Genomic DNA, 17,271 nt, shown 5'->3' on the forward strand with positions numbered 1-17,271 from the left:
CAGCCCCGCACTCTGCATAATGCATAAGACACTGCAGGGCTGGGATTCACAAGGTGGGTGGCTACACAGGTGCAGTCTGCAAGCCTGGCTGTGACGTCAGAGGGCCAGAGCTCACTGCGCCTGCACCAGACACTACTACACAGCGCAGGCGCCGGATTTCATGGGAAAACAGCGCGATGGGGGCGGCGCCCCTGAAGATTTGAATGACGGCAGTGTGGCGTTTCAAGCAGGGTGGTGAGGACCTGCCTCCCTGGCGAAAGAAAGGTATTTTGGAGAATTTATAAAACGCATTATTTTGGGAATACATGCACCAAAAACTAAAAGAGCCAGCTTGTTAGAATGCAGCATTACTGCTGCACAAGGTGGCTCTTTTAGTTTATAACGGCTGGAGGGGGTGACAGTGGCCCTTTAAGGTGTGGACCTCCCATACCCCAGGGACCAGGACCCCCCTAGCGCCTCGGCCCCCGCAGTGTACTCATGGTAGATGCGGTGGGCCGGTGCTCAATTCACCGTCGCCATAGTCAGGGAGGGGGTGGAGAGCTTCTGCCGCCATGCGTCATCCGCTATATCAGTGGTGATGCAGAGGGGGGCTGCACGGACGCCATATATATATATCATGTCCGGCTATGCACCTGGCTCCAGGAGAGGTAGATGGAGGTCGCCTGCTATGGAGGGGGAGATCGAAATGCGAAGGAACCGTCGCCCGTAATATGAGCTCAGGGCTGGCATCCAACGTTGCAGGAAAGGATACGGGAGGAACGCTCCACGTACTTGCCTGTTGATGGTTCGGGGGAGATCGAAACCTAGAAAGGATCCGTCGCCCTCATTCGCTCCGTTAAGGAAAAATAGAATAAAAAGTAAAAAGATAAAATAAAGACGGTGGGGTCTGAAAGCAGACCCAAGTGCCTCCTACAGTCACTGAGCAAGAACTGGTTCACTGAGAGCCAGCAGGAGGGTGTATACTGCAGGGGAGGAGCTATTCTTTGTGTTTACTTAGTGTCCTCCTAGTGGCAGCAGCATAACACCCATGGTCCTGTGTCCCCCAATGAGGCATAGGAGAAAGTTGAATTTACATTGTTGGCTATATTGCCAATATTCATTACCTTTAGTGCAAGCTGAAACTCGAGCAGCTTTGTGTAGCATGCAGCACGATTGCTGTACAATTTGGCATCTTTTGGATTCCTCTTAATTGCTTCTGAGTAATGTTTCATTGCTATTGGGTAGTCTCCTGTGAGACAGAACAGAAAATCTAGATGTATTACTTGTATACAGTAGGTGTTCACAAGTTGCATAGAAATAGTTTTTCTAGCATTTTTTGCACTATTTTCGCTTGGGCCTTTCCAACCCTAATGCTACGAAAATTGCATTTATTTGCACACATCTACACCATCAAAACACTATCATGAATTTAATATGAAGAGCTGCAACAATGCAAACTCTTAGCGGCTTATATTCATTTATTTTTGTGCTTCTGTCATCAGGTATTTTGCCACCTAATCTGAGAGCAGGATAATGTAGGAGTCAAGACCCCAATTCCAGCGTTGTGTCACTTACTGGTCTGATTGCGGAAGTTCTCAAAATCGGTTTTAGCAGCAGATTATCACTAGAGGACTATTAAAGGGGTTGTCCACTACTTGGGACAACCCCTGCTTGATCTAAATGTTTGGCCCAATAAAATAATAATAATAAAAAAAGCTTATACTCGCCTTCCGTTACAGTATCGGCATTCCCAGTCCAGTGGCCCTCGTGCGGTTGTGACACTTGGTGCCCAGGGATAAACATTTAGATCAAGAAGGGGTTGTCCTAGTAATGGACATCCCTTTTAATCCTGCCAGGTAATCCCCCATATTAATCAGCTCGGTAGAACCCTTCCGCCAACACTGATTGACAGCTTTCTGTGCATCATGTGCTTCACTCCACATCCCCTGGTCCAGCTCAAAGTCTCCATAGCTGCTCCCAGTGTGTTCTTTTCTGCAGCGATTCGGTCAGCGATAAGCTCAGCAGCTCTCCCGATGTAGATGGTACGAGCTGCACAGAGCCATGATGTGCACTGCACACAAGACCAAACACCGGAAGCAGCCATGGAGACTCAGCAATGGACCCGAGCAATGTAAAAATTGCAAAGTACTTTTAAAAACAAATCAACTTTGCAATTTCCTCTATGAAAACATTTTCTAGATTCTGGTGGGTACTGCTCATGGCTCAGGTTATCGGTCACCCTGCAGTCTCGGGGTGGTCAGTCTCCTGGGCAAGGAGCACTGAAGGAAGAGGAGAAATCCTTTAAAGCAGCTCCCTAGTTACATTTACAGAACAAAAGTTTATTGCCTGCGGTCAAGAGACAACTTAATCTACATCGATGCACACTGTAATAATACTTCAAGACTAGGGCAGACCATGGGGTTTGCAAATTAACAGGCTTTACCTTTTTGGAAGGCTTCGTTGCCTTTATTCTTCTCCTCTAGCGCTAGCTCAGGATTGATGTATGCTAGTCGCTCCTGGTCTTTCAGTATTTTCTCTGCCTGCACATAAAACAATGATAAAATTCATATACAAGAAAATTACCTGTTTTGTACATTTCAAACATTGGGAAATCACAATGACTTGTCTCAATATTTATCAGAACAGATGATATATTAATGAATTTAGAGCACCTCTCTGGAATAAATACATTGAAAAATATGACATATGTATAAAGCCCCTTCACTTTTTTCAACCCATGTATTGGAAAAAGTTTATGGGACCATAAAATTGTGCCAAGCCCAACTCATTCATGAAAGAACACCAATAACTCGGAAAATTGCACCAGCGTAACTATTTTTCTACTAGAACAGATTTCTTAGCTGTGCAATACCAGGGCACCGCTGCCATGGTATATACATAACACGCCTTATTTGTACACAACAATTAAGAGAATCCTGCATTGTCTGTGGGCATTTCACATTTCTTTCCTTCTGCTTCTATGAAAACCGACCTGCTGACATTTCTTGAGAACATCTGGTGTTCTGTGCTCTGCCAGAGATTTGTTGAAGAACTGAATTGCTTCCTTGCACTTTTCTTCTTTGTAATAGGAGTTTCCAATGCGTGCATAAGCTCTGCAGAAAGAAGGAAGAGATGGATTTTAGCAGGCAATATAATCCAATATAACAGAGCAATATTTTTGATAAGAGGTGTCTTTGGAAAAAAAAATAAAATAAATAAAAAACAAAATTGTCTACATGTTACAATTAGAGATAAGCGAATACATTTGCAGGACCCCAGGACTCTGGTCCAGCAGCCAGGTCAGTATTTTACATAGGAGCGAAGTGAAATACCTACCTGTCAACATCTGCAGCTCCTCTTTTTGTTAGCCAGCCTGGCGCAATGTTGGGTGTGCATCACACAAGCTGATCAAAAGAGCCACCGATGCCATCAACATAGGAAGCGGTTTGCAGGGCTCCTATCCAGAATACTGACCAGGCCCGTCACACGGTGCTACTAATCTACTTGCTTAGCTCTAGTTACAATACAAAGTTGTGAATCCAGACAATTATATATTTTTTTGTATTATCGTATTTTTCAGATTATATGACGGACTTTTCCCCCCCTCCCCATATTTGGGAGGATAATGGAGGTGCGTTATAATCCAAATGTAGCTTTCCAGTGGAGAGGAGTCACAGGAGGCAGGGTCGCTGCTGCAGGAAGCTGGCGATGAAGGCACAAGTGGAGCAATGCTGCGGGCACCGAGCTAGTTGGAATGGGTGCGAGGATGTGGTGGGCCCAGGCTTCCACAAAATGTCGGTGCAGTCCCTGCACTTCCCATTGTTTTCACTACAGCGGACTTAACGAAAATGGCCACGTAGATTGAGATATAGGAGATGAGATCTCAGCATCGCCCCAGTCCTGCAACATCCTTGGCTCCTGTGATCCCATGTCACTGCAGCCGCCTGCTCCTAGTAAGCTACCGTAAAATCGGACTACGACGCGCCACTTTTTTTTCTTCCTCCCCAAAATTTGGGCTGCGTATTATGGTCCGTTGTGTTTTATAGTGCGCAAAATGTGGTACATTTATATCAATTGTGTTATATTTTAGCTACATAAGTCACAGTTCCATGGATCGTCACACAACAGACTACATAAGGACATATGCGCACACATCACTCCACTGGAACTCACTTGGCAATTTGTCTGTAGTCTTCACGATTCTCTCTTCCTACTTCAATGGCGTTTTCGCATAGCTCTCGGCATCGATTGTAATCCGCTTGTTCAAAGTACACAGCTGAATAACAAATCAATGGCGGTCAGTGAGATTTTGGAAAATGATTTACATTGTAATTAAAGTAGTTGCCCAGTGCCAATTTTTATTCCCCAATTTCTTATGCACGGAGAAACTAACATTCTGCCACCACTGGGAATCCAGTGAAGGCATCTCTGGTTGCACGCCATGACAGGATCCTCTGGATGTCACAGGACCACCGAAGCTTGCGCAGTATTCAGGGACTGGAGAAGTACGCAGATTCTCTGATGGAATACCGCTCCAGTCACCTGAACGCTGCCGCCAATCACTTGGCCCAGCGCAGTGGTGACATTTGGACTGCGTAACCATTTCTTCTGGAAGTGGCGCTGACCACTAGAGCAAGCTGCGCTGAATCCCCAGGGGGTGACAGCAGGCGACTATGCAGCCATTTGTTATGTCATACCAACCCACACCCAAGGGAAGAAAATAATGTCAGGCAACCTCTTTGAAATCCAACATATACATATTTCCAAAAGAGGATCGAAGTAGGAACTTACCAGCCTGATTAGTTATATAAGTCATGTTAGTTGGATCAAGTTTCTGGGCTTCAGAATAATGCTTCAGGGCAACGTTAAACTCTTTCTTCTTGTAAGCTTCATTGCCTAGCTCCTTCTCCTTTTGAGCCTGAGGGTATGAGAAAGTTTGACATTTTGTCAAGCCATTAAAGAACCAAAAGAGGAAAAAAAAAAAAAGTTGGATCACATAGCCTAAATATATAAATATCTGATAACTCAGGGTCCCTCAACGTTTAAATAAACAAGGGTATCCAAGTTATCCATTGCAATAAAGAGGAGATGGAGCGTGTCTACTGCTGCTTCATTAAAAGTCAAAGAGACTGACGAAGTTTTCAGAATATTGAGCTTTATATCTATGTCTGTCTGTCTGAATAGAGCAGCAGTCCACATGTTCAACCTCATAGCTATTTAAACAAGGGAACTCAGGACCCTTGTTCTTGTGTTCAGTAGGAGTCCAAGTGTTGGAAGCCTCAACGATCAGACACTTAATCATCCATCCACTTGTGATATTAATATAATTCCTTTAAAGTGAGTCCGTCAGCACAGAATAACTGTTCAAACCAAGTAGAGGCGCTGGGCTCAACATGACATGGATCAATATTTAAGGGCACCTTTCCATCTATCTCCACCCTTCTCTGGCTCTATGAAACCAGAGCTGTCAATCAAAGAGGGCTGGGTGGAGATAGAGTGAAAACGAGCAGGTGGGAAATTAATAGATGGAATTCATGGTTACCTGTTTTTTGTTTTCTGGGAGATCTTCTTCCATTGGCTCTGGCTTAGTCTCCTTCTTGGGCTGAGGGGGAGGTGGTGCAGGCGGTTCCTCTTCATCATCATCAACACTTCCAAGTTCCACTCCAAGTAACACACTTAGTGTAGTCATGACTCGCGGATCTTGCAGCTTTCTGCAGAAAAATTTTTTAAAAAAATTTATATATATTCACTAATTTATTAATCCTCACAGGAATAATACCAGAACACTCCTATCTTGGGAGTTTCACTTCTTAAAAGGAGATTTTTGTTTACTTACCGTAAAATCTTTTTCTCCGAGCCAATCATTGGGGGACACAGACGGTGGGTGTTATGCTGCTTGCCACTAGGAGGACACTAAGTGATACAAAGAAAGTTAGCTCCTCCCCTGCAGTATACACCCTCCTGCTGGCCCTCAGCTAACCAGTTCGGTGCAAAAAGCAGTAGGAGATCAGTAACAACATATTAGCTTACAGCATGTCATATTATATATGAGAGTATAGCATATCGGATTGTAAAAACAAGCATAAGCCAATACTAGGGTGGGAGCTGTGTCCCCCAATGATTGGCTCGGAGAAAAAGATTTTACGGTAAGTAAACAAAAATCTCCTTTTCTCCTACGCCTCATTGGGGGACACAGACCGTGGGACGTACCAAAGCAGTCCCTGGGTGGGGACAACGTCAGATCAGGCTCTGTGTAACTGCTACTTACAAGTGCGCCACCGCGGCCTGCAGAGTCCGCCTGCCCAGAGTCACATCTGTGGAAGTCTGGGAATTATAATGCTTCAAGAATGCATGCGGACTGGACGAATCCGCAAGCTTGCAGGCGTGTCTTGTTGACGCCTGGTGCCTGGAACCCACGATAGACGGGAAAATAGGCTGTCATCTAACACGGAAGGACTCCTGGATGGTGAAAGAATACACCAGGCTAAATGGCCGATGGAGACGGCCAAACCCTTCCTGTAAAAGTCAGGAAGCCTTCCTCTTACCGGTAGGAAACCCAAGATACAGTGTCCAACCTTCGGAAGGACGCCGTCCTCAAGACATACCTACTCAGAGCACTTGCTCTGTCCGGAATATGGGGACCTCATTCCATTTTGTGGAGTGGTGCCAAAAGAGATGAGGGAAGAACTATGCCCTCATGACAGTAGTAATACAATACCACCTTGGTAACTAGGGACAGGGAAGGCTTGAGGACAACCTTGCCTTGAAGGAAATAAGAGAAAAAAGTCTGAAAAGACCCGTTAGCACCGAAGACTCGTCAGGATGAGGATATCGCCGAGAGAAAAGGGGGCAACCTTCCCTAATAGAATAGATCCCAATGATCTAACGGTATGCAATAGGGAAGAACTACATGTGAAAAACATCCTGCGAGGTGGTCCCTACTTGCAGTTTTGTTGCAGAAAGACAGAAAGCTACCAGCTCCGCAAGCGAACTGACGTGGTCAGTGCGGATTTCCGAGGATCACTGGGGCCCTTTCTGCTTCTGAAAAGCTTTCGGAAGTGGAAACTGGTACCACGGAATAACCGGAGCATGCAGTGCGAAGGCTCCTGGATCTCGAGGCCGAACAACAAACTCCAGTACACAGGCGATCAGTCAGGACGCCATCCGAGCTACAACTGTAGAGCTCCAGTGAAGGCGGGTCTGATGGAATACTTCCGGTGAAGTTCCCACTCACTTGAGGTGAAACCCTGACGGCTAAATATGTTCGCAGCCCAGAGTTCTACTCCTGGGATATGTACTGCCAAGATCACCGAGTGATAGATCTCGGCCCATGTGAGGTACTTTGGCCATGGTGCTTGAACGTGGGTACTCGCTAGATGATTGACGTATGACACAGCCGTGGCGTTGTCCAATTGAATTCGGATGGGTTGACCCGCCATAAGGAGTGGACCTACTATAGGACTACCCTTGAGATCTCCAGAGCAATGATCGGGAGAAGAGGACTGGCATTGGAAGTTACTAGTAACCATGGAACCGGGAGAAAAAACTCCGGATGAAGAAGGAGCTCAGAGACTATCGTCTGAAAGGCTGCTTGACTTGCTGAAAACTAACGGAGCAAAGGAAACTGCTTCCATTGTCGTCTCCGTTTTTTTTTTTTTTTTTGGAACCCTCCCAGCAAATCGAATGAAATAAGGGGATGAGTGAGCAAGAGCGCGAGCTCCCTGTTGAAAAACCATGACCTTGTCTGGAGGGAGATTTACCACCCTTCTGGAAGAATACTGGATCATCCTCAAAAAGGATATCTGTTGGACTGGAAATGAGGAGTTGTCTAAGTCTAGCCACCAGCCCAGGTGAGAGGGTATCGCAAGTGATATAGACGACTTAGCGTAGTCCTGCAAGGGTGGGTAAACAGTCGGTCAAACAGGGTAAGACGACCACGCCTCTAGGTGCAAGATGACAGCCGCCATGACCCTTGCGAACACCCTGGATGCGGTAGCAAGGCCGAAGAACAAGGTCGTGACTTAAATGCTGTTCACGAATGGAAAAGCAAAGGAATTTTTGAAGAGGTTAGGCATCCCGAATGTCGATGGATGCCAGAAACTGCACCTTTTTTGTTGAAGTAATGGCTGAGCGGATGAGACTCCAATCGAAGAAGAAGAACCTTGTGAAAAGATTGTTAGAAGTTTGAGGTCTGGGATCGGTCCTACTTATCGTTCCCCCTTTTAGGAACCAAGATCCCTTAGATCTAGACTGTCCTGGACAACCCTTTTACTGTTGGTCGGGGCTGCGGAAACGTACGATTCTTCGTTAGTCTCCCGCTCAAAAATATGATTGACCAGCTGAACTGTCTTCAGGAAAGGGATACTGGTGTGAATCAAAGTAGTTAAGGACTCCAAGCAGGAGACCGTTGCTCTAGCAATCTATGCGGCGGATAGGGAGGTTAAAGGGCTGGACCCGTAGCTGCCAAACGGAACAAACCAGATGTGCTATTTGACAGATCGTGGCATTTTTAATGGAGGACATATCGGGCAGGGATACTGGTAGGTAAACCACAGGAGATTGTACCCGGTTAATCTGCCGAGTGGCAGAATGCGCCGCTGCTTCCAGCAGGTCATTGCAGAGTTAAAAATTAGGAGCCTCAATCCACCATCCTCTTAACAAGGAAGTGGAGAGGGAAATTCGCCTTGGTGATGCAGAGGGGGGTGCTCAGACGCCCGAAAAAAGGATGCCTCTGTACATCCACAGAGTGCAGGTCTCCGGGTGGACAGGACAGGTTGTCTGGCGTTAGGCCTGGACCTTCGAGTGCCCGTCTGTTGATGGTGTGGGGAGACTGGCGCCCTTTAAAGTGCCTGTCGCCCTTAAAAATCAGACCAGGCATAGCGTCCCACGTAGAGGCTTCTGTCCAGTGAATCGCATATCCGGACTGGATGGCAAAAGCTCTACGAGGGAGTTTAGGCTGAGGGAACTAGTTACACTGGGATAAACTGGGATCAGCGGCAGAGGGCTCCTCATTTATGACCAGTTTCGGATTGGTCATGGTGCCCTCAAGACCAGGGAATACTGGTCGTGTGCCTTTAAGACCAGGGAATACTGGTCGTGTGCCTTTAAGACCAGGGAATACTGGTCGTGTGACTTTAAGACCAGGGAATACTGGTCGTGTGACTTTAAGACCAGGGAATACTGGACGTGTGCCTTTAAGACCAGGGAATGCTGAACGTGTGCGTTTAAGACCCGGGGATACTTACTGGTCCCGTGTCTTTAAAACCCGGGAATTCTGGTCACGCGCCCTTAAGACCAGGGAATACTGGTCACGCGCCTTTAAGACCAGGGAATACTGGTCACGTGCCTTTAAGACCAGGGGATACTGGTCACGTACCCTTAAGACCAGGGAATACTGGTCACGTGCCTTTAAGACCAGGGAATACTGGTCACGTGCCTTTAGACCAGGGAATACTGGTCACGTGCCTTTAAGACCAGGGAATACTGGTCACGTGCCTTTAAGACCAGAGAATACTGGTCGTGTGACTTTAAGACCAGGAATACTGGTCATGCGGGTTTAGGTAAAATCTCGCAGCGGGCGAGAAGCGCCAATTCAGGGGGCGGAGCCACAGGCACGACGTGGGCGGAGCCTCGAAACTTCCATGAATAGGCCCCAGCCGGGGCGTAAATTTCTGCAGCCGGCGTCAGCGTAGAAGTTAGGGGTGGTCACCCGTTGCTCGAGAAAATTGAGCGCTTCCGCGTCAGGCGCTAAGCGCCAGGAAACGACACGGTGCGCTTCTGGGGTGCGGACTACACATCGGCCAAAGCCGGGAGCTAAATTTGTTAGCCGGCTGGAGCGTTACCTCAGGGAGGTGGCCACAGGGAAGTCTGAGACTGCCTGTCAATATCCCGCTGCAGAAGCCCACTGCTGGCAGGATCCACTTACCAACGGTGCGCGTCCCGGCATGGAGCTGCCGCGGATGTCGGGTATTGCAGCGTGGACGGTGCAGGGATAGAGAGATAAACCTCAATCCATCATCCCTTTGTTAGGGAGGTGGAGAGGAACCGTCTGCCTCCTTGTGCCATCCGCTTTCACAGTGGTGGGATAGTGGGGGCTGCCCGGACCATGGAGGGGGGCTTCTGTACATCCACGAAGTTCAGCCCATCGGGACCATGAAGGCACCTTCGCCCCTGAAAGGGATTTCAACTGCGGCCTAGTCCGGCTGCAAAAGCCGGGGACTAAATTTTTGGAGCCTGCCGGTGGAGTGCGTCGGCGGGCCGCGCGCCGAATGATTGCCGCTGGCGTACCGGCCAGTGGCACCCCCAGGACCGCATCTTCCACGCAGGCAGCGTGAGGAAGAATGGCCCCCGAGATCTGCAGGGCGCCTCTCGTCCCAGACGAGAAGCGCCGATATAGGGGGCGGGGTTACGGCCGTGGGAGGGATCTGCCCACTGCGGCCTACTCCAGCTGAGAAGCCGGGGACTAAATTTTCGGCCTGCCTGGCGATGCGCGGCGGCCGCAACGGAGCGACGCTAACCGCCGCAGTTTCCCGACCGCCGGCGCCTGTCCCCAGGGGCTCTGCCGCAAGTACCGCCGGCGCCTGCCCCATAGAGGCCACTGCGGCCTACTCCGGCTGAAAAGCCGGGGACTAAATTTCCGGCCTGCCCGGCGGTGTGCGGCCGCAAAGTGATCTGGAGCGCAGGAGGGGAACTCCTGATATACTCACAGTCCTGTAATGCAGGTCCCCCTGTACCTGCGCGCTCCATCCTCTTCTGTAATCCCTTTGGGCTCTAGCCGCAAGTATGCAACGCCATGTAATGTGGGCCTTGTATGTCGGGCCCCCGGAGAGGAACATGAGAGCCAGGCTCTATGTGCTCGCCGTCTTGCAGGGGGAAGGGAAATCGGGACCAAAGATGGAAACCCGTTGCCCCAGTAAAAATTGGCGTGCTCCAACGTCGCAGGAGAGGGACGGGGAGGTATACTCGCCGTGCTCGCCTGTTGCTGGTTCGGGGGAGAGCGGGTCCCATAAAAAAGGATCCGTCGCCCCCTTCACTCCGTTGAATAAAAAATGAAAATTTACAGAAAAATTAAAATTAAAATTAAAATAAGAAAGTTGGGGTCTGAAAACAGACCCAAGTGCCTCCTACAGACACTAAGCAAGAACTGGTTAGCTGAGGGCCAGCAGGAGGGTGTATACTGCAGGGGAGGAGCTAACTTTCTTTGTATCACTTAGTGTCCTCCTAGTGGCAAGCAGCATAACACCCACGGTCTGTGTCCCCCAATGAGGCGTAGGAGAAATTATACTTTTTACTACTGCATTATGGAGGTTAGACTAAGCAAAGAGTCCCCCCCCCCTTCTGTCAGCCCCATGATGTTGCTCGATGCGGACTCATTAAAATGAACAAGCATTTGATATCATGTGGAAATTATACATACAGTCACTCTCACATCACGTAACATGGCATGTTGGATACACACATTGCGGCATTTTCCGGACCATAGGATGCACCTTACTATAAGACACCCAATAGGCTCAGAAATTGCTGATATTTACACCATCAGGGAAGATTTAATTAAGAAGTGGTGTCAAATTGCTCTGAAGAAGTTATAGGTGGTCTGAATTACAGAAAACTACTATTAATGTTTTTTTGCAGCATTCACATTCTACACACTTGGCTCTGCTGCACTGGGCACACACAAAATATAGCTACTTATGCAAGTAAACTTAGAGCTCTGCTGCATACAACCATATAAATATACTATACACACACACACACACACACACACACACACACACACACATCTCTGCTGTAGGCATCTTACAGATTGTATTCATTAGTAGTTTAATACCAGGAGGGAAATCTTCTTATTCCCTATACTTTCCAGTTTCCTGAAGGCGTGCAACTGATCACAGGACTGATATCCTGGAAGATAGTTTACCTTTCTCTACTGCCCGGCTCTGATCAGATAGATCAGTTTTGGGAAGGCAGCAAGATCAGTGTGCTGCATAGTTCTCCCAGGTGACTAGGAAGAAAGATGCAGAAGAAACTTCTTTTGTACTTTAAGTCGCACGCACTTTTTAGCAAGTTTTTTTTCTTGCTAAATAGTGCATCTAACAGACCAAAAAATACGGTAAAGGTTGTTTGGTCAATAAAGTTATGCGTCATATTATAAGTGACAGAAGCACTTAAAAACACACACTTGTTTTATTTCCATTTTAATCTCCTAGTTACACAGCGGTGCATATATGGATTAGTGCACTTGAGTTAAGCAAACCCACACTGACGCAAGAAAACCCACTTGTGCCTTGGGAGCAATAACTTAAAAGGGGTAATGCAGGGTTAGAAAAACATGGCTGTGCCACACCTATCCGCAGCTTGTAAGTGGCATTGGAGCTCAGCTCGACTCACTGCGTGACACAATCCGTGGACATGTGGAGAGTTTATCGCCTTTAACCATAAACGCTTACGGTTTCCATTAATTATAGATGGGTTTGTACTCACGTGCCGAGGTCAGATGGTTTGCTTCTCAGTTGATCTATAAGTTCCTTGTAGCTGGGGTCACTAAGGAGGGCTCGTGTACGAGGGTCGGACTCTAGTTTCTGGAACAGGTTAGGGGAATTAAAAGGATTCATAAACTTTCTTTCTGCAAAGAAAGGGAAATATAATTAGTAAATAATTAAAAAATAACTAAATGATTGGTGACCTTGTGAACTGAATTGGTACCTGCTAGCCGTGCCTCCATGTTCTGCAGGCCCTCCTTCAGCTGTGCATTTGTAGGCTCATGTCTTAGACCCTCTTCATAGGTTTTCTTGGCTTCTTCAAAGCGATTAAGAAATTCCAAGGCTGCAGCTTTTCGGGAATATCCCTATATAAGAAGGGGGACATTATGTTTATGGTTAATCAACCAGCTCTATGTAGGCAGAAAAAAAATACTTTCAATTTTATTACAAACATAAAATACCATTATAATTACAAGTACAGCATGGAAGGCACATTTATTGGAATTCAGGGGTAATAATAATGGGTGGGCTCTCCTAAGGATGCCTGTAAGGTCTTATGCCCCCATGCCTTGGCGGTGGGCTTAGTTTTATGGGTTACCTCTTCTATATTCCCCCTGTTCAACGGCATCCTGAACTATCCTGCTATTTCTGGGCATCTTTTTTCCTATCTTCAGCCACTGTTAGTGCCACGTTTGTGGGGCTCTGGGACCCTCTGTGATCTGTCAAGTTTTACATCTTCTGGGCCTCTCCACACAAACTTTTTTTTTTTTTTTTTGATCAGCCAGAGTCCTGATCATGCAGCTTCTGCTTTTCTACCAGATAGGCAGCAATGTTCTGCCCACACTAATAGTCCTTCTCTGATCCCCAGAAGAGGTGAGAGGTACTGTTGCAGGGCAGGTTCTTGAACGCCACCAATGCTTTGGAAGCTGCAGTCACTTCGAGAGGAGGGTGCCTGATCATCAGATGTCAGGGAGCCCCAATGATTAGTAGAACAATAGCCCAGAGATCATGTTCATCATTGCATGACCGTAGCAAGCAAGAGGTTGGAGAGCAGCTCAGACGAGTCCATACAGAATAGAGGTCAGATTGCTGCTTCACTCAAAGTGTATGAGACCAACTACAACTCCCAGCATGCCACAAAGGTTGGTGTCCAGATTGCTGAGAGTCAAAGTTCCCTAAAAGTTGTAGCTCCACAGGATGGAAACTAATACCCAAGAGCCTGGTGTCATCTAAAAGGTGTATTCCCATTATAATAAATGATGGCAAATTGTCAAGACCTTTGGGACCTCCACAGATCCTGAGAGCGAAGGGGCAATTACAGCGCTGTGTTCTCTTCAGTTTTGGAAGGTATCATCTATCAGCAGGATAAGGGATAACCTTTAGGTTATTAGGGGCCACAACTAATCAGCTCCCGACCCCCCCACCAGAGTGCCAGAATGGATCTGCAGTACACATGCCATTCAGATGCTCCATTCATTTTCTGTAGGACTAATGGAGAAAAACCAATACAGCACTTTGGCAGTCTCATAGAGAATGAATGGAGCAGTGCCAAGACCTGTGAACTGAGGCTCCATTGTAATGGGGATAAGAGTGTCCCGTGGCAATAACGTCTACCTACTGGACTACCCCTTTAAATCCTGCAGTAGATGTAGGTTACACCAGCTTCATCCATACGTGTTAATACAGTTATACCTTGCCCCAGTCTGGTTTCAGCTCCACCGTTTTGGAGCCATCTTCTAGGGCTTTGGAGTACTCCCTTTTTTTGGCGTAGGCAGCTGAGCGATTACTAAACAACACGTGGTTTTTGGGGTCCAGTTTGATGGCTTCTGTGTAGCATCGCACCGCTTCGTCCACATTCCCGGCTGACAGAGCTTTGTTACCCTTCTCTTTTAATTCGTTAGCCTGATAAAAAGAGAGAAAAAACGACACAGAGGTGAATGAGCGCAGAGCTTGGATTATCACCCCTTATAATTCGAGGCCGGCTAATATTCTCCACATTCCCGGCATTTGCCCTGGATCCATGTTCTGCACATATGCACCAATGCAAACATTTAAATTGGCATCGGCACACATGAAGCCAGCCCTGCTATAGTTTGCACATCATGGCTTAACCCCTTGTGTTCTACAGTCCCCCAACACTACCACCCCCGCACTGACTCACTCAGGGCAGCGTGGGTTGGATAGAAAAAAAAACAAAACAGTTTGAACGATTTCTTTTCTGCGGAGGACCGTACAATTCCGGAGCTGAAAAGCAATTATCCAAAGCAAAGGCTACACTATAATTTCCCCACTTACGCCAAGATCTAGCAGGAAGGAGATCAACAGCAGCTACAGTTAAAGGGGCTGTCTGAGATCTTTGGCTGCTTTGGCTAAGAGAGAGGTCGCTGCAATCTTTGCATTTCGTGATCTTGCAGCCGTTTCCATTACAATCGGCCAAACGATTTTGCAGAACATCTTGTCTGGAGTTACCCCCTTACGTGCCGAGAAGTTGTAAAATCAATGTTCACCTGTACAAACCCTTACAGCTCCAGCACCGCCGCTATGGTGGTCCACATCTGCCTGTTTTCTGGTGCTGCGGGATTATGTGCAGTGCATGCATATCACCGCTGCAGTTAATCACTGACCTCAATGGACTGGCATGCAAGAATCACCACTAAAGCCTTGATGCGTGTTTGGCTTATCATCACAAAGACCACCGGCGTGATGCTGCTAAAGATGGGGAGATTTGGAAAGGCACTTATCTAAATTTTTGTTTAGCTTTAAAAGGTATTTTATACGTCCCCTTAATACAAGCTGCATACATTGCTAAACAATGTAGGCATTCATAGTTTACCAGCCATCAGCCCATATGGAGCACGTCCACAATCCAGGAGTCTCCACTCAGAGACCGGATTAAATTAGGAGCACAGAGAAATTTTTAGCAATCAGTTATGTGACGGCTCCTGGTACAAAGTGCAAAAACCGCTGCACATATATGATAAACCGTACTGTTATGTCGGCGGGAGGGAGCAGTATGGCCAGGACGCGTCCCTGCAGCCTTTTCTGCAAATGTCAGGTCATGATTTATTGTGCTGATAGCCCTGCAGGACAGAGGGGGCTGGCCTCACCGCATTAGCCCTGCAGGACAGAGGGGGCTGGCCTCGCCGCTGATGTCTCACAGAATTAGCCATGCAGGAAAGGGGGGCGGCCAGGCAGGGGCCCGCCCGCCGCGCCCCCTCCAGGCAGGGGCCCGCCCGCCGCGCCCCCTCCAGGCAGGGGCCCGCCCGCCGCGCCCCCTCCAGGCAGGGGCCCGCCCGCCGCGCCCCCTCCAGGCAGGGGCCCGCCCGCCGCGCCCCCTCCAGGCAGGGGCCCGCCCGCCGCGCCCCCTCCAGGCAGGGGCCCGCCCGCCGCGCCCCCTCCAGGCAGGGGCCCGTCCGCCGCGCCCCCTCCAGGCAGGGGCCCGTCCGCAGCGCCCCCTCCAGGCAGGGGCCCGTCCGCAGCGCCCCCTCCAGGCAGGGGCCCGTCCGCAGCGCCCCCTCCAGGCAGGGGCCCGTCCGCAGCGCCCCCTCCAGGCAGGGGCCCGTCCGCAGCGCCCCCTCCAGGCAGGGGCCCGTCCGCAGCGCCCCCTCCAGGCAGGGGCCCGTCCGCAGCGCCCCCTCCAGGCAGGGGCCCGTCCGCAGCGCCCCCTCCAGGCAGGGGCCCGTCCGCAGCGCCCCCTCCAGGCAGGGGCCCGTCCGCAGCGCCCCCTCCAGGCAGGGGCCCGTCCGCAGCGCCCCCTCCAGGCAGGGGCCCGTCCGCAGCGCCCCCTCCAGGCAGGGGCCCGTCCGCAGCGCCCCCTCCAGGCAGGGGCCCGTCCGCAGCGCCCCCTCCAGGCAGGGGCCCGTCCGCAGCGCCCCCTCCAGGCAGGGGCCCGTCCGCAGCGCCCCCTCCAGGCAGGGGCCCGTCCGCAGCGCCCCCTCCAGGCAGGGGCCCGTCCGCAGCGCCCCCTCCAGGCAAGGGCCCGTCCGCAGCGCCCCCTCCAGGCAAGGGCCCGTCCGCAGCGCCCCCTCCAGGCAAGGGCCCGTCCGCAGCGCCCCCTCCAGGCAGGGGCCCGTCCGCAGCGCCCCCTCCAGGCAGGGGCCCGTCCGCAGCGCCCCCTCCAGGCAAGGGCCCGTCCGCAGCGCCCCCTCCAGGCAGGGGACCGTCCGCAGCGCCCCCTCCAGGCAGGGGCCCGTCCGCAGCGCCCCCTCCAGGCAGGGCATGTTAGGTCAGATCTTTCGCTAACACCAGCCACACAGGGGTCAGTTCCGCCGCCATGTTGCTCCCGGGCAGAGCAGCAGGAGAGCGGACGTGCAGTTCCTGCCTCCTCACACACAGGCCGGTGACTGTCTGTAGGACAGCTCGCAGTCTCCGCACCGGTATAGCCGCTTCTCCTCACCATTATACCACTACGCTTAGACTCCGCGACTACTCCCGCCGCTGCCAGTAACTTCTGCCGCTGCCCCTTACCGTCTCCATAGCTGCACTGTATTCCGGCCTCTCCACGCGTCTTCTCGAACCTACTAGAAGATGACAGTTCTGCGCCCGCCCACTCAGCGCCACTCCATTCGCAGGAGTCTTTAAACGAACGCTGCTGATTGGACAGTGCCCACGTCAATCAACAAGCAGCTCCTCTCTCTTCCCCTTGCTGGGCGGTGCCAGGTGCTAGTAAACCCCGCCCCTCGGAGAGCTGGCACGCTATTGGTCGGGGCGGTTATTGTGAATTGGGTGGAATTGGCCGGTGAATTCTGGAAGCTTCCACTGAAGGGATTGGCTGACGTCACGAGCGCCGCCTGTCATTGGTCAGTGTTCC

At 50.0% G+C, this 17,271-nt stretch overlaps 1 protein-coding gene across 2 annotated transcripts in view; it reads right to left on the reverse strand.

The window, feature by feature from the left end:
* Nucleotides 1–17,061, reverse strand: part of STIP1 (stress induced phosphoprotein 1) — a 33,120-nt gene extending 16,059 nt beyond the window's left edge. The window contains exons 1-10 of one of the 2 annotated variants that reach the window (XM_077287611.1): nucleotides 16,929–17,061; nucleotides 14,154–14,363; nucleotides 12,685–12,826; nucleotides 12,463–12,604; nucleotides 5,522–5,690; nucleotides 4,771–4,897; nucleotides 4,153–4,255; nucleotides 2,972–3,092; nucleotides 2,423–2,519; nucleotides 1,104–1,228 (exon numbers count right to left, since the gene is read on the reverse strand). In XM_077287611.1, coding sequence (XP_077143726.1) covers nucleotides 1,104–1,228; nucleotides 2,423–2,519; nucleotides 2,972–3,092; nucleotides 4,153–4,255; nucleotides 4,771–4,897; nucleotides 5,522–5,690; nucleotides 12,463–12,604; nucleotides 12,685–12,826; nucleotides 14,154–14,363; nucleotides 16,929–16,937 — 1,245 coding nt within the window. In that variant the 5' untranslated portion in view covers nucleotides 16,938–17,061. Of the gene's footprint in view, nucleotides 1–1,103; nucleotides 1,229–2,422; nucleotides 2,520–2,971; nucleotides 3,093–4,152; nucleotides 4,256–4,770; nucleotides 4,898–5,521; nucleotides 5,691–12,462; nucleotides 12,605–12,684; nucleotides 12,827–14,153; nucleotides 14,364–16,857 lie in introns of both variants that reach the window. The other variant, XM_077287612.1, reaches the window with a different exon arrangement.
* Between the last annotated feature and the right edge of the window lie 210 nt (nucleotides 17,062–17,271).

This window comes from Ranitomeya variabilis, chromosome 2 (genome assembly GCF_051348905.1).
Source record: "Ranitomeya variabilis isolate aRanVar5 chromosome 2, aRanVar5.hap1, whole genome shotgun sequence".
Lineage (NCBI taxonomy): Eukaryota > Metazoa > Chordata > Amphibia > Anura > Dendrobatidae > Ranitomeya > Ranitomeya variabilis.